The following is a 20,704-nucleotide window of genomic DNA, read 5'->3' on the forward strand; positions in this document are numbered from 1 at the left end:
GAATTAAATTTAACTCCTGAAACAGGATGTTAAAATACCTTTACTTATACCTTGTTCCTTTTGCCTGGAGATTTCTGGATTCATCTCTTACATAGTTCTCCCTTCCCAAAGTGACCCTCCCCTCCCCCCATTGCCCAAGAATCCAACCAAGGGTAAATTCTTCTCTGTTCTTTTTTGATAGACCATTTCCCTAAAGACTGAAGGGGAGAAACGAAGGAGGCGATAGAATTAAACACTTAAAACAAAATGTATTTATTTTGTTCATTGTAATTCTATGACTTTAGTTTTTCTTAACTCCTTAAATTTTATATGAGCATTTATACAGATTAGGATTTAAATTTGCTTTTTTTTAAAAAGATCTTATTTATTTATTTGACAGAGATCACAAGTAGGCAGAGAGGCAGTCGGAGAGAGAAGGGGAAGCAGGCTCCCCGCTGAGTAGAGAACCCGAGGTGGAGCTTGATGCCAGGACCCCCGGGATCATGACCTGAGCTGAAGGGAGAGGCTTTAACCCACTGAGCCACCCAGGCACCCCTAAAATATGTTTTTGATTAGAAGTATATATAACCTTGAATTTTATTTAATTTTTATTATTTTGTTAGCTGTTGACTGAAGCGTGACCTTTAGTATACTTAATAATTAAACTTATGCAATCTTTAAAAAACAACAGAACAAAAGCTGTTAGCCAGGCTTCATTAGAGTGTGGTTGAGGGGGAGGGAGTTGGTGTGTGATTTTTTCTTCATAAAATCAGTTGAATTTTTTTTTTTAACACTTTGAAACCTTCATCCATTACAGATTTCTCTTATCAGAATTAATTTAAGCTGAAGATTGCTGTTTTCAGGGCTTTTTTCATTCTGCTTTAGATTATGAGGGAGGAAGTCTCCACAATTCATAGTGAGCTGCAGTTTGTACTTTGGTGTTGCATAACTATATGTGTCAAATTATGAGTTAGAGAATAGTAGGCAAGCAGGTCTTTTTTACTTTTTGCCAAATGGGATTGGTCCTTTTATCTGGTAGTATCAGCATATCTATCTTAATATACTCTTTCAGAGGATTATTAATATATGATATAAATATATTATTAATATGCACAGAGGAGGTTGCCTGGGTGGCTCAGTGGGTTAAGCCGCTGCCTTCAGCTCAGGTCATGATCTCAGGGTCCTGGGATCGAGTCCTGCATCAGGCTCTCTGCTCGGCAGGGAGCCTGCTTCCTCCTCTCTCTCTCTCTGCCTGCCTCTCTGCCTACTTGTGATCTCTCTCTATCAAATAAATAAATAAAATCTTTTAAAAAAATATGCACAGAGGATATTAATTTTTAACTTTAACTCAAAGTATTAAAATGAAACATTTGTCCAGATTTCTTCTTGATAAAGATAGAGATGATTTTTAGGTTAAAACATTCTTGGACCAAAAAATCTAATACCTAAAATTTAGATTTTAAATCTTTTTTAAAGCCATGATCAGTAATTATGCTTGTAAATTTTTAAATGCTTCTCATTCATCTGTTTTCTGTCTTAGAAATGATTGTGTTAAAATTCTTTGTCTTTAAGCAAGTATTTCAGAATCATCAATTTTTAGTCTCTCGCTTTTGTGTTTTCAGAACTTCAAATAACTTAGTTTGGAGATAACGTATTAGTTTAAACTTCTCTATCTGCTTAAGGTAGATATGCTTTAATGTGATCCAGATAGTTACTGGAATTAAATTTGCAGAATAACTTTTGTCTTCCTATGATAAAATAATAAATACAGTGGAAATACAGTAAATAAAATTTTCTTTTTTTTTTTTTTTTTAAAGATTTTATTTATTTATTTTGACAGAGAGAGATCACAAGTAGGCAGAGAGGCAGGCAGAGAGAGAGGAGGAAGCAGGCTCCCTGCTGAGCAGAGAGCCCGATGTGGGACTCGATCCCAGGACTCTGAGATCATGACCTGAGCCGAAGGCAGCGGCTTAACCCACTGAGCCACCCAGGCGCCCCCAGTAAATAAAATTTTCTGACTTAGACTCTCCAATCCTTAAAATCCTTTTACCCATAAGAGAATTCTTTTTTTTTTTTTTTTAAAGATTTAATTTATTTATTTGTTAGAGCACACACACGCATAAGCAGGAGGAGCAGTAGGCAGAGCGAAGCAGGGTCCCCACTGAGCATGGAGCCTGGTGTGGGACTAGATCCCAGGACCCTGGGATCGTGACCTGAGCTAAGGCAGATGCTTAACTGACTGAGCCACCCAGGCATTTCCCATAAGAAACTTTATGTTAATCATGAATTTAATTAATTTTTTGAAAGACATATTTAATAAGTTTAAAATTTGAATTGTTAAGGTTGTCTGTCGTGTAGAAGAGGGAGGTTTATAAATAAAAAGGAGGTAAGACTTTATGGAAGACACTTTTGCTTTTATTTAACTACTTTTAACAGATGTTTTTGAGACTTACCTTTAATTTGTGTTTCTATTGACAAAGGTCCAGTTGAATCAAAATGTAGTCATAATAGGAAGGAAAAGCAAAGGGTCATTTTATCAATGTTAAAATTATCTATTATTAAGAATATATACATAGCATTGTGAGTTAATACTTTGTGAATTTGTGTATTTTATAATTTGAGTAAACTAATGAAATTCAAGGAACTTGGTATTTCATAAAGGGTGTGGACTAGAGTATGAAATTCTTCTTTAGCTCAACTGTGTCAGTGAACGATTATGTTTACTTATGCAATTATATTTATCTACAGTCATAAAAAGAAAAAAAATGTGTGGTGGGGGGTGGTGGTTTTGGATGGCCCTGAAATCAGGACCTCAACCAAAACCAAGAGTCAAATGCTTAACTGACTGTGCCACTCAGGTGCTCCCCCCACCCCATTCTTAATTCTTGTATATTATGTCTTTGGCTGGATTATGACCCGGTGTTAATGGATCTTTCTTCAGATATTAATGCTTAAGTTCTTGGTACTTTTGGCATTTATTATTAGTTCAGTTGCTTTATTTTACTTGGGGAGAAAACTTTTTTAAAAATACAGGAGTCGAAATTTTCCTTCTTTCTTTCTTTTTTTTTTTTTTTTTAAAGATTTTATTTATTTATTTGACAGAGAGACAGTGAGAGAGGGAACACAAGCAGGGGGAGTGGGAGGGGAGAAGCAGGTTTCCGGTAGAGCAGGGAGCCCGATGCAGGGCTTGATCCCAGAATCTTGGACTCATAACCTGAGCTGAAGGCAGAGGCTTAACGACTGAGCCACCCAGGTGCCCCAGGAATTGAAAAATTTTAATTAAAAGATTTTATTTATTTATTTAGAAAGCTGACCAGTATGGGGAGGGGCAGAGGGAAAGGTAGAGGGAGAGAATCTTAAGGAAACTCTGTTCTGAGCGTAGAGCTCAACACAGGGCTTGATCCCATGACCCAGAGTCTTAATCATCTGAGCCACCTAGGCACCCCAGGAATTGAAATGTTTTTGTGGTCAAGTCTAACTCTAATCCTTACAGGTATGTCTGTAGTTATCTGTTTTCAACAAATCTTCCTACATAAACGTAAAGAGGTTTTATTTAGTCTATATTTCCTTTATTCAAGAGGGAAATTGTAACAATACAGGAAATTCTCCACACACAGGCTGACACTTTATTCGTATCTCCAAAATTAGGTGGATCTTTTTTCTTTTTTTAAGGATTTTATTTATTTATGTGACAGAGAGAAAGAGAGAGAGACATCACAAGTAGGCAGAGAGGCAGGCAGAGAGAGAGGTGGGGGGAAGCAGACTCCCTGCTGAGCAGAGAGCCAGATGTGGGGCTCGATCCCAGGATATCATGCCCTGAGCTGAAGGCACAGGCTTAACCCACCGAGCTACCCAGGCGCCCCAGACTCGGTGAATCTTAACAAATCTCTGCTATACTTGCATCAAGGACTTTTGAACATAAATGATGTGTTGCTGTGTTTTAGTGACGATTATATATGGTGTGGGAGCCATAGTAAAACCAGTAGTTGATTGTTTAATTGTTGGGAGTACTGAGGAGTTACTTGCCTCACCTAGGTGCTGTATTGTGCAAAGGAGTTGAAATTAAAGTCATAGGAGATGGAGGACATTGAAAATCTTACAGAATTTTCAACTTGAGCTAAAACAAAAAGAAACAAAATGCAGAAAAACTTCCTTGTCAATTAATATAGCAGTACTCTTCATACACCTGCAGTTTCTTTCTTTCTTTCTTTTTTTAAAGATTTTATTCATTTATTTTTCTGAGAGAGAGAGAGACATCTAGCTCATAAGCACGGGAGTGGCAGAGGGAGAAGCAGTCTCCCTACTGAGTAAGAAGCCTGATGTGGGGCTCGATCCCAGGACTCTGGGATCATGACCCAAGCCAAACGCAGGTGCTTAACAGACTGAGCCACCTAGGTGTCCCACATCTGCAATTTCTCATTAAATTGATAGGTAGTAGAGAATTAGCAAGTTATGAAAATCTTTTCTGAAACTTTGCAGTTTCTTTATTTAGAATGTCTGAAGAGTGGGTGCCTGGGTGGCGCAGTAGGTTAAGCCTCCGCCTTCTGCTCAGGTCATGATGTCAGCAGAGGGCCTGTTTCTACCCTCTCTCTCTGGCTGCCTCTCTGCCTACTTCTGATCTCTGTCAAATAAATAAATAAAATCTTAGAAAAAAAAAAAAAGAATGTCTGAAGAGTTTATTCTTCAGTCACTCAGCCAGCTTTGGAGGGCATATAAGACATGTTTAACAGTCCCTTCTTATAGGGACTGGATATACAGTTGTGAATATGATAGCCCCTAGAATCCTACTCTCATGGTTACATAGCTTTAGGATGTAAAATATGTTATGCTGGCAAATGAATTTTTCTGCTTAGAATATGTGAATAAGACTTTGATTCCCAAAATTAAAATAATCAAAAGGCTTTTAATCTGAAGTTGTGGTATTTATATTTGATTTGTAGGCATTTCAGGATTTTTTTAAAAGCACTTTTGAGTTCTTGTTATAAAGTATAATTTGTCATCACTTAATGGCGATAACAGTGTATTTCAGTTCTGAAATCTAAGGTGTGAATAGGCCAAATTCCAGTGTATATAAGTTTTAACTAAGACTCTTGTTTGTTATGAAGATTTTTGAACCCTACCTCCACCTCCAAATTTCATCATTCGTTTGGTGTGGTGGATCTCAGAGATTTAAATGCAAGTTTGGGGGAATCATACTTTAAAAATATGTAAACATTGGTTTAGTAGGTAGTGAATATGTCTGTATTACTGAGATGTGTCTAAGTAAACCTTTAAATCAGATACAAGTTTTTTCATTAAAGAAAGCTCAAATATTTAATACTAATGTTTTATATCTTTAGCTTATTTCACCTTTTGGAGAGGATAAGATAAAGATTTCTGTTTTACTCTCAACTATGTGAAGTTATGTATTTTTCTATAATGTCGTAGAAACACCTGAAAACAAAACAAAACAAAATACCTGAAATCAAATTTCTGGACTTGAGAGAGTCAGGGAAGTTAAAATAAAGCTTTGGATGGGAAGCTGAGTATTGATTGATATATACCAACCATTTCTTGTTGATTTTATTGATAGACTGTGATTAGATCCTCTTTTTGTCTTGTCAGATTAGTCATATAGGAAACTTTTCACCTCTTTGATTATTTTAGGTATACCTTGATTGTGGGAGGTCTGGGATGGGGGAGGTTGGGAAAATTGTCAGAATACCTGGTAACCCTTTTTAGTTATAAGGGTAACTGAATAAAGCATAAAATTTTAAGTGCTGGTACCATTTTTTGTTTCTGCTGTTTACAGTCTTTCACCTATGCAAGTTCTAGCACATTTTCCCTGTTCTTCAGCCCCTCTACCTTTGAATCTTAAGTTTTTGGAATGCTTTTTCCTCCTTTCTTTGCCTTAAAAGCCTTTTCTAAGGTTATTTCAGATAACTGGGCTTTTGTAACACTAACATTTGTGTTTTCTGTATTATTTGATAATTAAAAATATCTCCTGTGTGAATTATAACTAAATTTTGAACTATTTCCCCTTACTAGTAAGTGGTAGTAGAATATAAAGTGGTTAAACATTGCACTTAGCCTAACAAACTGCGACTTTCACTAGTTTTGGAGGCGGATCAGTCTCATCAGTCTTATTCTTTAGAGCTTAATCTTTTTTTTTTTTTTTTTTTTTTTTTTTTAATTCTACCAAGGAGAATTCCAGAGGCAGCAAGCAATAGATTTAGACCTATTCTGTCTTTCAGACATTTTTCGTCATACTTGCTTTTTATATCTGCCAGCAGTAAGTAAACTGTTGTTATAAAGAAAACTTTAAAATAGGTTGCCCTTTTGCTTTTCTTTTTCAACTTTAGGAATAATTATGGAGTTAACGGACATTTTAAAAGGCAGTATAAATATTAGGTTCATATAGTCCCCATATGCACTGTGTTACTATAATCCTTCCTAACCATGTATAATTTAAAAAGGACAATTAATAAGGGTATTGGGGAGCATTTTTCTGGAGTTCTGAAATACTGTAGTAACATCTGATTTTTTAAAAACAAACTGAATTTCTTCTTTTTCTTAGAGGCCATAGATATGTAATCTGGAACCCAGTAATTTTACTACTGAAGTTGCATTTCTCATGTAAATCCAAGCTGTAAGATACATAGGTTCCTATCACATTTTTTGAAACCTTTGGAGTCAGAAGTGTTTGAGTATTTAGTGTTCTTTCTGTCTCCCACCCACTGCTCCATAATTATTATATGTTACTGATGGAAGAATAAGAGACCGTTCCACATAATCAGGCACATTAATATTTTAGCATTGAGGGTCGCCTGGGTGGCTCAGTGGGTTAGGCCGCTGCCTTCGGCTCAGGTCATGATATCAGGGTCCCGGGATCGAGTCCCACATCAGGCTTTCTGCTCAGCAGGGAGCCTGCTTCCCTCTCTCTCTCTCTGCCTACCTCTCTGTCTACTTGTGATCTCTCTCTCTGTCAAATAAATAAATAAATCTTAAAAAAAGAATTAAAAAAAAATTTTAGCATTGAAACATGAATGTTCATAGTGAAATGATAACAGATCTGTCAAGGCAAGTTTTACTTTCAAATAAGTCACAAAAGTATGTGATTTTTAGAGTTTTAGGCTTTAGGAATTGAAGTTTTATGTAATCTTTTTGAGCCCAATATTTTTAAAAGCCGGGCTATGTATTGCTAAAAAGGCCTTTGGAGTCAGCAGTGTTTATTTTCACAAAGTTTGTTGTAAAATATCATGATGAAGTTCTTTCAAATACGAAGATGAGTAATAGTACTATCTCTTTGTAAAGAGTCTGAGAGTGTATTAGAAAAGATTTCCTGGTAATTTTCAATTAGATTTTGCATCAAAATCAAGAAGTTATTACTGTCTTAGAGAACTGTATTTATTTATAAAAGTTGTAACTATCATAGTGATATCTGTGTATGAGGATGGTTTTGAAATTTACATGTGCTATCTCATATAACCCTCAGAAAGATGCTGTGCAGTATGGTTTTTTTATCCTCTTCATTGTACATATGAGGGACTTTTATTCTAGAGATGAAGCAGTTTGCCCAGTATCACACGATTAGTGGCATAACACAGTATTATAATGGAGGCATCCTTACTTTGGAACTCATTAAGCCTTGGGAAGTGAAAGAGTTTTGGAAGTCATCATAGAGTTGAAAATGAAACGTTGAAAAGAAGAGAGAAACTTTTGGTTCAAAAATGGGAGGGCAGTGATATTTGAGAAGAGAAAATGTATGTCATTTTGGCAGTCTTCCTTAAAAATTCTGGAATTACACGGCCTGGGTTCAAATTTCAATTCTACAACTTATCAGCATTTTGATCTTAGGCAAGTTTATTAAGTTTTGTATACCTCAGTTTTCTCATTTGAAAAATAAGGATAATACCTGTCTTCACTGATTAAATATGATAATACATTTTTTTTTTAAGAAATGAGAATAATGCCTGGCACATAGTAAGCACTCCATAGATGTTAGCTGCTGCTGCTGTTAGTAGACAGATGAATCACATTGATACTGGACAATTTGTTTGAATAGTTGTATCAAATGTTAAAGGGTTTGGTAAAGTCAGAAAGGAAAAACAAACAAGAAGACTGATTACTAGTGTCTCTTGAGGTGTCTGTGGAAGTGGGGCCCACAAGAATTTTGGCTGTTTAGTAAATGAAATTTACCATTAATTTGGAGTGTAATACTTCAGTTCTTATATAAAAGAAATGATGTGATCACTCTGATGTAGCAGAGAAAAACTTTTGTTAAATAACAGAAAACATTATGAGAAGAACAAGTGATTTGGTTCTTATATGTTTATCATATTATGGAGTACTGCCATGGTAGAAAGGAAATAAAATAGTAACATTGTTTTAAGAAATTAAAACCATATTTGATTTTAATTAATTATTAAAATTTATAATCAAATTATTTTCAGGTTAACATGTTGCTTAGCATGCTTTGTTTTGCATAACTGATTTAATAATTATATGTATAATACTGTAAGGGAACAGGTTTTGGCTCTAGCTCCATATAGTTTATTAAATGTAGAGGCTTATTCTTCTCTATCCTAAGTTTATATAAGGAAAGAACAAATGAATGACAATGGTTAGTCTGATCTCATGTGTGTGCCTAGCGTTTTTTTGTCCATTCAATTTCTTTATTTATTTTAAACCCTCATTAATTTTTTTAATGTTCAGCCTTAAATGGTTTTTTAAAAGATTTTGTTTATTTATTTGAAAAAGAGAGAGAGAGAAAGCACAAGGTGGAGGGAGGCGAAGGGAGAGGGAAAAGCTGACTCCCTGCTGAGCAGGGAGCCTGATGCTGGGCTCCATGGGATCAGGACCTGAGCCAAAGTTTCGCATTAAGCTCAGGGTTAACCGACTGAGCCACCCAGGTGCCCCTAATGTTCAGCCTTAAACAATCTTAATATACTATAGTTTGCTCACAGAATAAAAAATTCTCTATAATTTAATTAACTAATGTATCTGTTGGTAATTTAAATGTGAACCATCTTTTTCAAATAAAAGCCCAATCAAAAGGTAGTCATCTACTATTTTTTACCAAGAATGAACCACTGTTTTCTCTAGACTACCTGTTCATTATGGATATAGCTTATATGTGAAATTGACTTACTAGTCTGCCCTTTAATTATGATAGACTTTGCTTTTGGAAGCAAATGTTTGAGTGAGAGTAGTTGCGTGACATTTATTTGCACAGCTGTGAATTTCCCTTGTGATTTGGGTTAATGCTGCATAGTTTTCATTTATGTTTTTAGCTAAGCTTCTCATTTTCCCAGTGAAAACATTGGGATTTCTTTTTTTTGTCAGCTCACTTTCCCTGTCTTTATTTAAGTGTATTATTCCTAAATCAGCTTTAGTCACTACCCTGAAATTTTTTTCTTGATCTTGCCGTTTTTTGTTTTCATTAAAATTTTGTAATGACATTTTTTTAAATAACTGTTTCTCTTTGATGATATTTATTTTAAATAATTTCTTTCATATTCATAGGTTGCTATTCTTTCACTTTTCTCCTAACATTATGTCTGTGAGTTGGGGTGAACAAATCCAGGGTTTCCCCCTCTTCAGTTAGAGAACATCATGTGCCCAAGGAATACAGATAGAGTATGGTGGTTCTGGAGCCTAACTGCTTGGGTTTGAATCCTAACTCAGCTGTTTGCTAACTTTGTTGCCTTGGGCTAAATACATAATCTCTTTATGCCTGATTTGAGAAATGGGAATGATAATAGTATCTACCTTAGAGTTAAGAGGGCAGTGCCTAGTACATAATAGAGCTTCTGCCATTGTCGTCATTACCATCTGATGACTGTGGCTGACTTAGAGTTAAGAAGTGGTATAATACCATAATCAAGAGGACCTAGATTGTCAGCGCTTTTTATATTTTCTTCTACTTAAGTTATTTTGTACACACACACACACACACACACACACACATTTTATAGAGAAGAATTAAAGAAGTTTTTTTCAGATTTCTTCTTCTTCTTCTTTTTTTTTTTTAAAGATTTTATTTATTTGACAGAGAGAGAGAGAGAGATCACAAGTAGGCAGAGAGGCAGGCAGAGAGAGAGGGGGAAGAAGGCTCCCCGCTGAGCAGAGAGCCCGATGCTGGTCTCCATCCCAGGACCCTGGGATCATGACCTGAGCGGGAGGCAGAGGCTTTAACCCACTGAGCCACCCAGGCGCCCCCAGATTTCTTTTGTTGTAGTCCTTGTATGCATCGATAAATTTTTCTTAGTGAGTAAGATTCTGATAGAACATAAATTTCAAACTCTGTAGTCACTATTAACAAAATACTATTTAAAACCTGTAATTTCAGCATCTTTTATAAATTGATGGGTGTTTAAAAAAATATGTATTTGACATATAGTATAATCTCACTATAGACACTGATGTATCAATATCATTATTCAGGTTTGCAGTCAAATCTGAATAGTAACGCCATAAAAAATAATATCTAGAAATGCTCTGTTCTCCTGACCTCTAAATACACAGCTACACAATTTTATTAATGTTTATAAAAATGCTAGGGGATTACATTTCATTAGTAAAAAGAACAGAGAGATTTTGGTTTTTTAAGCGATTATGTATTTATGTATTTGAGAGAAAGGGGCAGAGGGAGTGGGAGAGGGAGAAGCAGACTTCCTTCCGAGCAAGGAGCCTGATGCCTGAGCCCCTGCTTGATCTGGGGCTTGATTGCAGGACCCTGGGCTTATGACTGGAGCCGAAGGCAGACACCTAACTGACTGAGCCACACAGGCACCCTGAACAGAGATGTTGAATGCATGTTTTTTCATTTTTAGCCCTGTTAGTCCCTAGATGAAGTACACTAAAAGTAGCACACAATCTAGTCTTGCCACTGCATGACTCTGCAAGGGCAGTGATCACAGGTTATAGTTCATCAAAAACAGCCTGTTATAAGATTCTTTAATTTGTAGTGTAAGTGCTTTGAAGTTTCTTTCTAATATAATTGAGCCTTACTGTAGGAACAGTTACACAAGGAATTAGGATCTTTTAATATTTGTTGCATTTTGGGGTGCCTGGGTGGCTCAGTTGTTGAGCATCTGCCTTTGGCTCAGGTCATTATCCCAGGGTCCTGGGATCGAGCCCTGCATTGGGCTCCTTGCTCTGTGGAAAGTCTGCTTCTCCCTCTCCCACTCCCCCTGCTTGTGTTCCCTCTTTCACTATGTGTCTCTGTCAAATAAATAAATAAACAAACAAATAAATAAAATCTTAAAACAAAAGAGTGTTGCATTTTTCTTTAAGACTATTGTGAGAACAGTTCCATCTGATTTATTGTACTTTTAAAAATGTGAGGTTGTATGTTATTGACTAATTTTATATTAATATATTAATATTTAATTAATATAAATGATATTAATTTATATTATACTATGTAAAGTTTATTGAATGTTTACCATCTTTTTTGGAGTTCCACTAGGAACATACTTATTTAAATTTTACACTTCTCTGAAGTCTCTTCCTTATTTAATAGATGGAGAAACTGAGGCCAAATAAGATTAATCACTTGCCCAGAGTCATTTAGTTGCTCAGGGGTAAAATTCAGACCCACTCTGTGTACCCTTAAGAAAGCCTCTCATGTTATAACTTTTGAGGTTATTTGATTACTAAAGTAAAGAATGATTTTGTGTATAGACAACTGTCTTAATCAATACCTTCACTTGTCTAAATTTCATTAGGGTAGACAATATAAATAGTTTTTTATAGTGGTAGTATGAAAGGAGAATTAAAAAAAGTAAATAACATGGTTAATCATGGTTGATACCTGTTTTGCCGTTTTCAGGTGTTAATGGTCTTCACAGGCTTACTTATTTAAAGATGAGAAGAATATAGAAGTGGTGAAGATAGAAATAATAGAAAGAAAAAGATAGTTTCAGAAATTTTTCTAGGCTTAGGTAGGAAAATGCACAGAAGTTACAACCAAATAAAAAGAATCAATGCAGAAAGCAGATTATTATTATTATTTTTTAAGATTTTATTTATTTATTTGACAGACAGAGATCACAAGTAGGCAGAGGGGCAGGCAAAGAGAGGAGGAAGCAGGCTCCATGCTGAGCAGAGAGCCCGATGTGAGGCTCGATCCCAGCATCCTGGGATCATGACCTGAGCTTAAGGCAGAAGCTTTAACCCACTGAGCCACCCAGGCGCCCCGCAGATTATGTTTTTGACCAGGGAGAGAAAACTAGTATATAGGTTTTGGTTCATGAAGGGGAAAAAAAAAATTATTGGTATTTTACCATTTATTCCATTCCTTTGATAATTTTCCTTCATGTGAGATTATTATTATAACATTTTGGACCTGGAGATAATCTAGAGATACAGTAGAGATAGTCCCCACTCATCTCACTTTGAAGATGAGGAAATGGAGTGCTTAGAAAGTAAGTGTCTGAGGACATACAGCCCTTAAGTGGTGTAGCAGGATCTCTTCTTAACTGAACTTTGATTGCTTGCTTATGCTCTTTTCCTAATAACTCTTAAGTCCTTTCCTTAAATAGTGTTCATATCTGAAAATGAAATTAGAGCAGATATATTTCTGTAACACTTGTTTTGTGATTATTCCCTATTGATACTCTTTCATGGTATGTTTGTTTAAGGTGGTGGGGTGAAGGGTTTGTAAATTGCTTAAATATTGGCTGATTTTTTTGTTTATGGGTTATACATTTATTTGATATCTAATTATTGGCAATAAATATTCTTTTTGCTTAGAAATTAGAAATACTGGACTTAGATATAGTATATTTTTTAGGTTTACCTTTTCTGTTGCTGGAGTAATGTAAACACTGATGTCATATTTTTCTCTCTTCATTTTGCAGTAGTATTATTGATTCCACAGAATACAGCCAGCCTCCTGGTTTCAGTGGCAGTTCTCAGGTAAATGATATATTTAGCAGTGTATTTTCGTGGTACAATGAATATAATCACCTGAGTTTAAACATTGTAGGTTAGTTTACTGGAATGTGACAAACATAACTGATTTGAGTGCTGTGGCATTGATTAGACTTAGATTTTTCTGATGCATAAACAACTATTTATGTGCTCATCAATGATGAGTCAAAAAAATTTTATTTTTAAAAAAATAAACATCAGACCTTATGAGGAAGGAAATACAGTAAGATCAGATAATGAATAACCATACATTGTTTTTCTCAGGGATCTTTATAGTCTATTGATGAAATACTCATTATGTTGAAATGTTAAGCTTTTCTGTGGGAAGTAAACTACAGATTTGAGAAAAAGATTTCTCAAAGTCTATTTGAGAAAATAGACTTCAGCTTCACCTGTTTCTAATTAATTGATTGTATTGACACTTTCTCCGTCTTTAACTTGGGGATGCTGATATTTGTCAAATCTAATTTTGAGGCTGGACTTTTTTGTTTGTTTGTTTTACTTTTTACGTTGAAATAATTTCAGACTTAGAGAAAAGTAACCAAAATGGTAAAAGGAATTTCTTTATATCCTTTATCTAGATTGTCCAGAAGTTAACATTTGATCACATTTGCTTGTTCATTCTCTTTCTGTCTTTTGCTTATGTACATACAAATTTTCTTCTTTGGATTGTTTGAATTAGGTACAGACATAATGATTCTTTACCTCTAGATATTTTAATGTGTGTTTTCTTTAAAACAAGACAAGGTAGGAGCATGCCTAACATAGTTTAGAAGCTTATAGTGGCTGGGGTTAAGTAATCAAGGTGGAGAAAAGTAGAAATGAGGTAAAACTTAACAGAGGCCACTTGGTGCGTGATTTTCTTAGGCCATTATGAAGACTTTGTGTTGTGTGTTTTTTTGAGTGAAGTCATTTAAACTTGGTTGAATCAGTACTTGTCTCACTTAATTCTTTGCATCAAAGATATATATATATATATTTATTTATTTAAAAGATTTATCCATTTATTATAGAAAGCAGGGGTGGGGAGGAGAGAATGCACAAGCAGAAGGGGCAGAGGGAAAGGGAGAGAATCTCAGGCAGATCCACACTGAGTGTGGAGCTGATGTGGGGCTCAGTCGCGCAATCTTGAGATCATAACCCCAACCAAAACCAAGAATGGACACTTAACTGACTGAGCCACATAGGTACCCTTAAGCTGGGAAAATACTAAGATAGTACGTTTAGGGGGACAAATAAACAAGGAGCTCATATAAAATATTTCAATATTTAATTGAAATTGACTTATGTAGTAGATTAAAATAATTTAGACAATTCTTATGCATACTATTAGAAAGAGTCTTAATGAAATATATAATTTTCAAGGAAAATTAAAAATGTTTAGATTAAAGCAATTATAGAACAATTTGGATATATCAGTTGCCATAACTATTAATTTAATGTGATTCCATAAAAAAACTCAGTATGTTTTAAGAGTGCAGGGAGTGTGACCAACTGGCTTTAAAGTTTATTAGTAGGATGAATGATTCAGAGGTGTAGTAATCACAAGGGCATTTACCCAATAAATTATTAAAATGTATTCTAAGACTGCTATAACAAAAGGAGCACTATAAAATTTAAAATTGAACTGAAAGTTATTGAAGAATGTATTAGCCTGTGGTAAAAAAGGTGGTTATGCAGATCAGTAGGGAAAGTGGGGATTAAGTAAATGGTATTGTGATAGCCAGGAAACCATTTGTGGAAAAACCACTTACTGTGAGAGTCTAAATCAGCTAAATAATCATATAAATAATGATAGGCCTGTAAAATTAAGAAAGAAGCTTGTATCTTACATAAACAGAATTTTAACAATGAACAACATTTCAAAAGACTAGGAAAGGTATTTTAAGTATGACAGATAATTGATTTCATTGCTTCAAAATAATGAAAACTTTTTATATCCATTTCATCTTTTTTTTTTTTAAGGTTTTATTTATTTATTTGACACAGAGAGAGAGACAGCTAGAGAGGGGATATAAGCAGGGGTTATGGGAGAGGGAGAAGCAGGCTTCCCGCTGAACAGGGAGCCCAGTTTGGGCCTTGATGCCAGGACTCTGGGATCATGACCTGAGCCGAAGGCAGACACTTAACGACTGAGCCACCCAGGCACCCCTCATGTAGTCCTTTTGATGAAAGATCCAAGGATAAAAAAATGGAAAAGAAAAGAAAATTGTTTAAAAAAAAAAAGAAAGAAAGAAAATTCAAGTGGCCAGGTCACATATAAAATAATACCTTCCCAAATAATAAAAAGCAAGATATGAAGTAATAATAAGGTTCCAAAGGAGTCACTTAATAGATATGGCTCAGGAATTTTCAAAATGCTGTGTGTGGTTGTGCATGATGAGTCTGGGAGAGGGAAAGGGAAAGGAAGAGAGTTGGTAGTCTTCCAGGAAGAGCATTTGGCAGTGGGCAGTGTATGCATAAGAGGAAAGCTAAAAATGTGAGGTGATCATTATATGGACAGAAATTTATTATAAGAAATGATTCAAGGTATTGTTTAAAGATTATATGCCACATGCACCCCAGTGTTTATAGCAGCAGTGTCCACAATAGCCAAACTAAGGAAAGAGCCTAGATGTTCATCAACAGATGAATGAATAAAGAAGTTGTATATATATACAATGGAATATTATGCAGCCATCAAAAAACCCATGAAATCTTGCCATTTGCAACGACGTGGATAGAACTAGAGGGTATTATGATAAGCGAAATAAGTCAATCAAAGAAAGACAATTATTGTATGATCTCACTGATATGAGGAATTTGAGAAGCAAGACAGAGGATCATAGGGGAAGAGAGGGGAAAAAATGAAACAAGAAGAAACCAGAGAGGGAGACATACCATAAGAGACTCCTAATCTTAGGAAACAAACTGAGGGTTGCTGGAGGGGAGTGGTGTGGGAGGAATAGGTTGGCTGGGTGATGAATGTGGGGGAGGGTATGTGCTATGGTGAGTGCTGTGAATTGTGTAACAGTGAAGAATCACATAACTGAAGCCCTGAAACAAATAATACATTGTATGTTAATAAAAAGAAATAAAGAATATATTCCAGTATTATTTATGCAGGTAAAAATTCTGGGAAAATACTCTTAATCATGATAGAATACGTAGGGAAACTATGGCACAGCTATAGGATTTTATTACTCTTAAAGAAATGTTTTTAAAAAAATTTATTTATTTATTTATTTGATAGGGAGGGAGTGCACAAGCAGGGGGAATGGCAGGCAGAGGGAGAAAGAGAGAAGCAGGCCCGCTGACCAAGGACCCTGACTCGGGGCTTGATCCCAGGATCTTGGAGTCATGACCTGAGCTGAAGTCAGATGCATAACCAACTTAGCCACCCAGGCACCCCTCTTAAATAAAATGTTTATAGTTGAATTGGAAAAAATATGTTAATAATATAATGTAAGTGAAGCCAGAAATGAGTACTTTATACTTCTGGAAATTTTTAAGTACCTCTTGATTTTGCTTTGGAATTATTATATATCCTTAGTATAATTAGCAAAATCAGGAAATTAACATTAAAATTACCTGAGATAACATTTAAATTTCAACAGTTTTGACATTAATACCATTAATAAATACTCCTTTTTAGCAAAAAAGAAAAACTTCCTTTTTTCATTATTAATCCACAGTCACTTGTTGCACTTAGTTGTCATGCTTCTCTAATCTTAAATCTCTTATCGTTCCTTAGTCTTACATTAAACTGATATTTTTGAAGAGTGTGAGTCATTTATTTTGTAGAATACCCTTCACTTGGAGTTTGTCAGATGTTTTCTTAGGACTTGATTCAGATTATCCATTTTAACCAGAAATACTGGGGTGATGTTCCACCCCTCTTTGTTAGTTTCTCATATCTGGGTGCATAAGACACCTCTTTGCTCAATATTGATGATGTTAACTCTGATCACTTTATTAAGGTGGTACCTGTCAGATTTCTCTGCTGTAAAATTACCATTTTGTCTCATCTATGCTATTAATAAATCTTACTTGAAATATTTATTGATATGGTTATTGCCCAAATGGTAATTATGATAATTTTTATTCTTTTTTTCACATTTATTAATTAGCATTTCTACTGTAAGAAAGACCTTTCCCTCCTCTTTGTTTATATCCTTATGGATTCATGGATTCCTGATTCATTCTGTTTATTATTTTTAACTTAAATTGTCCCATATTTGGCTGGTTGTAACTCTTTGAAGTAGATTTCCACATTATTTTGACATGTTCCTATCATTTTTTAAGTACCTTTTTGGATTCTTAGACTATAAGATGTTCCAGTATCACCTTGACTAGTCCTGCAATTAGCGATGGATCCATGAAACCCTATTTTCTTTTCTATGTTATTTAAAACATTTTCTTTTCTATGTTATTTAAAAACCAAGATCTGGGTTTTAAGTGTGCTCATTGGTCCTTGAGTGCCAGTGCTTATAGGCCTTCTCAGTGGACAGAGAGAGCTAGGAGACATATGTATGTGTATATATAATATATGTTATCTCTACAGATATATATGCATTAATTACTTATTAATCACCTTAAGTGTTTGATTAATGAAAGGATTCACAGAAGTCAAATAGTTTATCCTTCTGGAACAGTTTGATTAAAGGCAGTGGATACCATGCAGGAAGAGGATACTCATTGAAAGGGGTCTGGTGATTTCAGGTCCAGGCTTCTTTGTCCTTCTACACTGGGTCACATTGGAACATCTTTCTCTCCAGGTTTAGAGCTACTACTGACTTGTATTTCAAGTACCTCAGTAATAAGAATCCAAAGTTGGCTTGTGGTTGGGATCTCCTAAATTAATCACATAGGCGGTACATTCTACTTACATGACCAGCCTGTAGAGCTCCACTGAAACCATGTACATATCATAAATTTATTTATTATCACTAAACAGACTAATCAGTTTTGCTCCAAAGCAACTCACTTTTGGTTATAGAATATAATTCTTCTTTCTTTAGTGAATACATTCCATAATATAGGCAAGAGTCTAGAGATAACCACGTGGGCAATCCATACTAGCTGAGATGAACCCATACTGCTCAGTATATAATACATAATATTTATACAATCATATATTTCATATATGTGTAAAACATACACATATATAAAAAAGTCTATATTTTGGTATCTCTCCTTTAATGGATGAATGGACAGAGAAGATGTGTATATATATACAGTGGTACATTATTCAGCCAAAAACAAAACAAAAACCTAGCATTTACTACAACATGGATAGATTTAAAAGTTAAGTGAAATAAGTCAGACATTTGGTAAATGTGGCCATTTTTTATTTAGAAGTAATCTAGATCAACACAAGTGATAACTATTTCCTTTTGATTTTTAGTCATATTTATATCCTACCTATTCATCTGGACCTTATTCTGAATATGTTCATTCTGATGATTGGCTTTGTAGATTATCTATAACCAGTTCATATTCTCAAACATCTTCCCCTTTGCAATTAGTGTATTTGTGTTCATTTGTATTAATGTTATTTGTAAATTTCTAATTATTATGGAAATGAGCTAAGCAATGCATTTTTACGAAGAATTGTGAAACAACCTAATTTTGCATGGATGAGGTAGGAATTGCACTGAAAAAAATAAATTCAAGAAAAGCTAAGAGTAAATAGCAAAATTAATTGTGGGTGCCTGGGTGGCTTAGTTGGTTAAGCGACTGCCTTCAGTTCAGGTCATGATCCTGGAGTCCTGGGATTAAATCCCACATCGGGCTCCCAGCTCCATGGGGAGGCAGCTGCTTCCTCTGACCTTTTTCCCTCTCATGCTCTCTCTCATTCTCTCTCTCAAATAAATAAAGAAAATCTTGAAAAAAAAAAAAAGCAAAATAATTGTGAAAAAAACCTGGTTTTGCTATAAAACCTGGAAGGCAACGTGTTTTTATTTTTGTTTTTTTTAAAGATTTTATTTATTTATTTGACAGAGATCACAAGTAGGCAGAGAGGCAGGCAGAGGGGCGGGGGAAGCAGGCTCCCTGCTGAGCAGAGAGCCCAATGCGGGGCTCGATCCCAGGACCCCGAGATCATGACCTGAGCCGAAGGCAGCGGCTTAACCCACTGAGCCACCCAGGTGCCCCGGCAACAGTGTTTTTGAATGCTTCTTTATTATATTCTTGATTTTGTTTTTGTAATCATTCTCATGTTTCAGACTAAAATCTTTTCTGTGTTTCCATTGAGCAGATCGCTTTTTAAAAAAAATCCATATTCTTGGGTATACCTGGGTGGCTTAGTTTATTAAGCATCTGCTTTGGGCTCTGGTCATGATCCTGGGGTCCTGGGATAGAGTCCAATATTGGGCTCCTTTCTTGGCAGGGAACCTGCTTCTTCCTCTGCCTGCTGCTCCCCCGGCTTGTGTGCTCTCTCTCTCTCTGGCTGACAAAAATAAAATCTTAAAAAAAAAAATTCAGATTTTTCCCCTCAGAATTTATAAAAATTATATTGGTACATAAAAAATGAATATATTTCATGAATATGTAAATAGAAGCACAGTTACAATAAAAGAAAATCTATGAACTGAGCTCTTAATGTTAATTACTAGAACTGTTCAAATTACCCCTGTGCTTCCAGCAAATTACGTCACCTTGCTTCATGTCCAGTACTAATTACTTTTTCTGACATTTCTGTTTTTCAGTATGTTGATTTTTTAAAATGGATTTACCATACATTTTTCAAATAGATTTACTATACATATGTGTATCCTTACATTATTTGGTTTGGCTATATGTAGACTTTGTAAAAATGATTAAATATGTAGTTTTTTGAGATCTGCTTTTTCAAAGATTAGTTCCTAATGTCTAGGGGTATAGTTGCTTGATCTTCCATTTTGTTAATGTACCACAATTTATCAGTTGTCTAGTCTGTATACATTTGATGCTTTTGTAGAGTTTTTGTTTTTGCTGTCAAGGGCATCTTTGTTCATATCTCCTGATGTATAGGTACACGAATTTCCCTAGATTTTGTACCTAGGAAAGAAAGTGAGGGTGACAGGGTAGACACATCAGTAGTTTCTATATTTTGCGATAATATCAATTTGTTTTCAGAGTCTTTTTACTAATATAAAGCCCCTACCACAGAAGTATAGGAGTTCGTTTCTCCATATCCTTGTCAGTAATTAGTACTATTGAACCTGTAAATGGTTGCCACTTTTGTGGATAAGAAAAGAAATTAGTTGTTGGTTTTAATTCTTATTTTTCTGACACTCTAAAGTCAACATGTTATATTTGCTGGTCTTTATTTTTCGTGAAACAGCATTTCATATCTTTTTCCATTTTTTTAAATATTGGATTTACTTATAAAAGCTTTAATATATGTTCAAGGTAGTAATAACTTGTTTCTTAGGTGTCGTGCATATGGTGAATATCTTCTTAGAGTTTGTATCTTCTTGTCTCTAATGACAGATTTTGATGAACAGAAGTTCTAAATTTGAGTTACTGAATTTGTAACTTTTATAATTAGTGACCTTTGGGTTTCATTTAAGAAATTCTTCCCTTTTGAGATTATAAACATATTCCGTGATATAACACATGGCCAATTTGGAAATGTTCTATGTATGCTTAGGAGGAATATATGTTTCTAATTGGATAAAGTGTTTTGTATGTATTCATTAAATTAAGCTTTTAAATTAGGTCATAACATTTTCTTAGTTGAGTTGATGGGTTAATCTGCTATGTTGTTGGGTTGGTCAATTTCTTTAGGAATTTTTACTTTATATATTTTTGATTCTGTGCTGTTATGTGTGTACTGGGTATA

At 34.9% G+C, this 20,704-nt stretch overlaps 1 protein-coding gene across 4 annotated transcripts in view; it reads left to right on the top strand.

Moving 5' to 3' along the window:
• COP1 (COP1 E3 ubiquitin ligase) overlaps positions 1–20,704 on the top strand; it is a 245,993-nt gene that overhangs the window by 66,548 nt on the left and 158,741 nt on the right. For all 4 annotated transcript variants that reach the window (XM_032317091.1, XM_032317088.1, XM_032317089.1 and 1 more), the window contains exon 9: positions 12,825–12,882. In XM_032317091.1, the coding sequence (XP_032172982.1) occupies positions 12,825–12,882 (58 nt within the window). The remainder of the gene's footprint in view (positions 1–12,824; positions 12,883–20,704) is intronic.

The sequence above is a fragment of the Mustela erminea genome, chromosome 17 (genome assembly GCF_009829155.1).
Source record: "Mustela erminea isolate mMusErm1 chromosome 17, mMusErm1.Pri, whole genome shotgun sequence".
In the NCBI taxonomy this organism is placed as follows: Eukaryota; Metazoa; Chordata; class Mammalia; order Carnivora; family Mustelidae; genus Mustela; species Mustela erminea.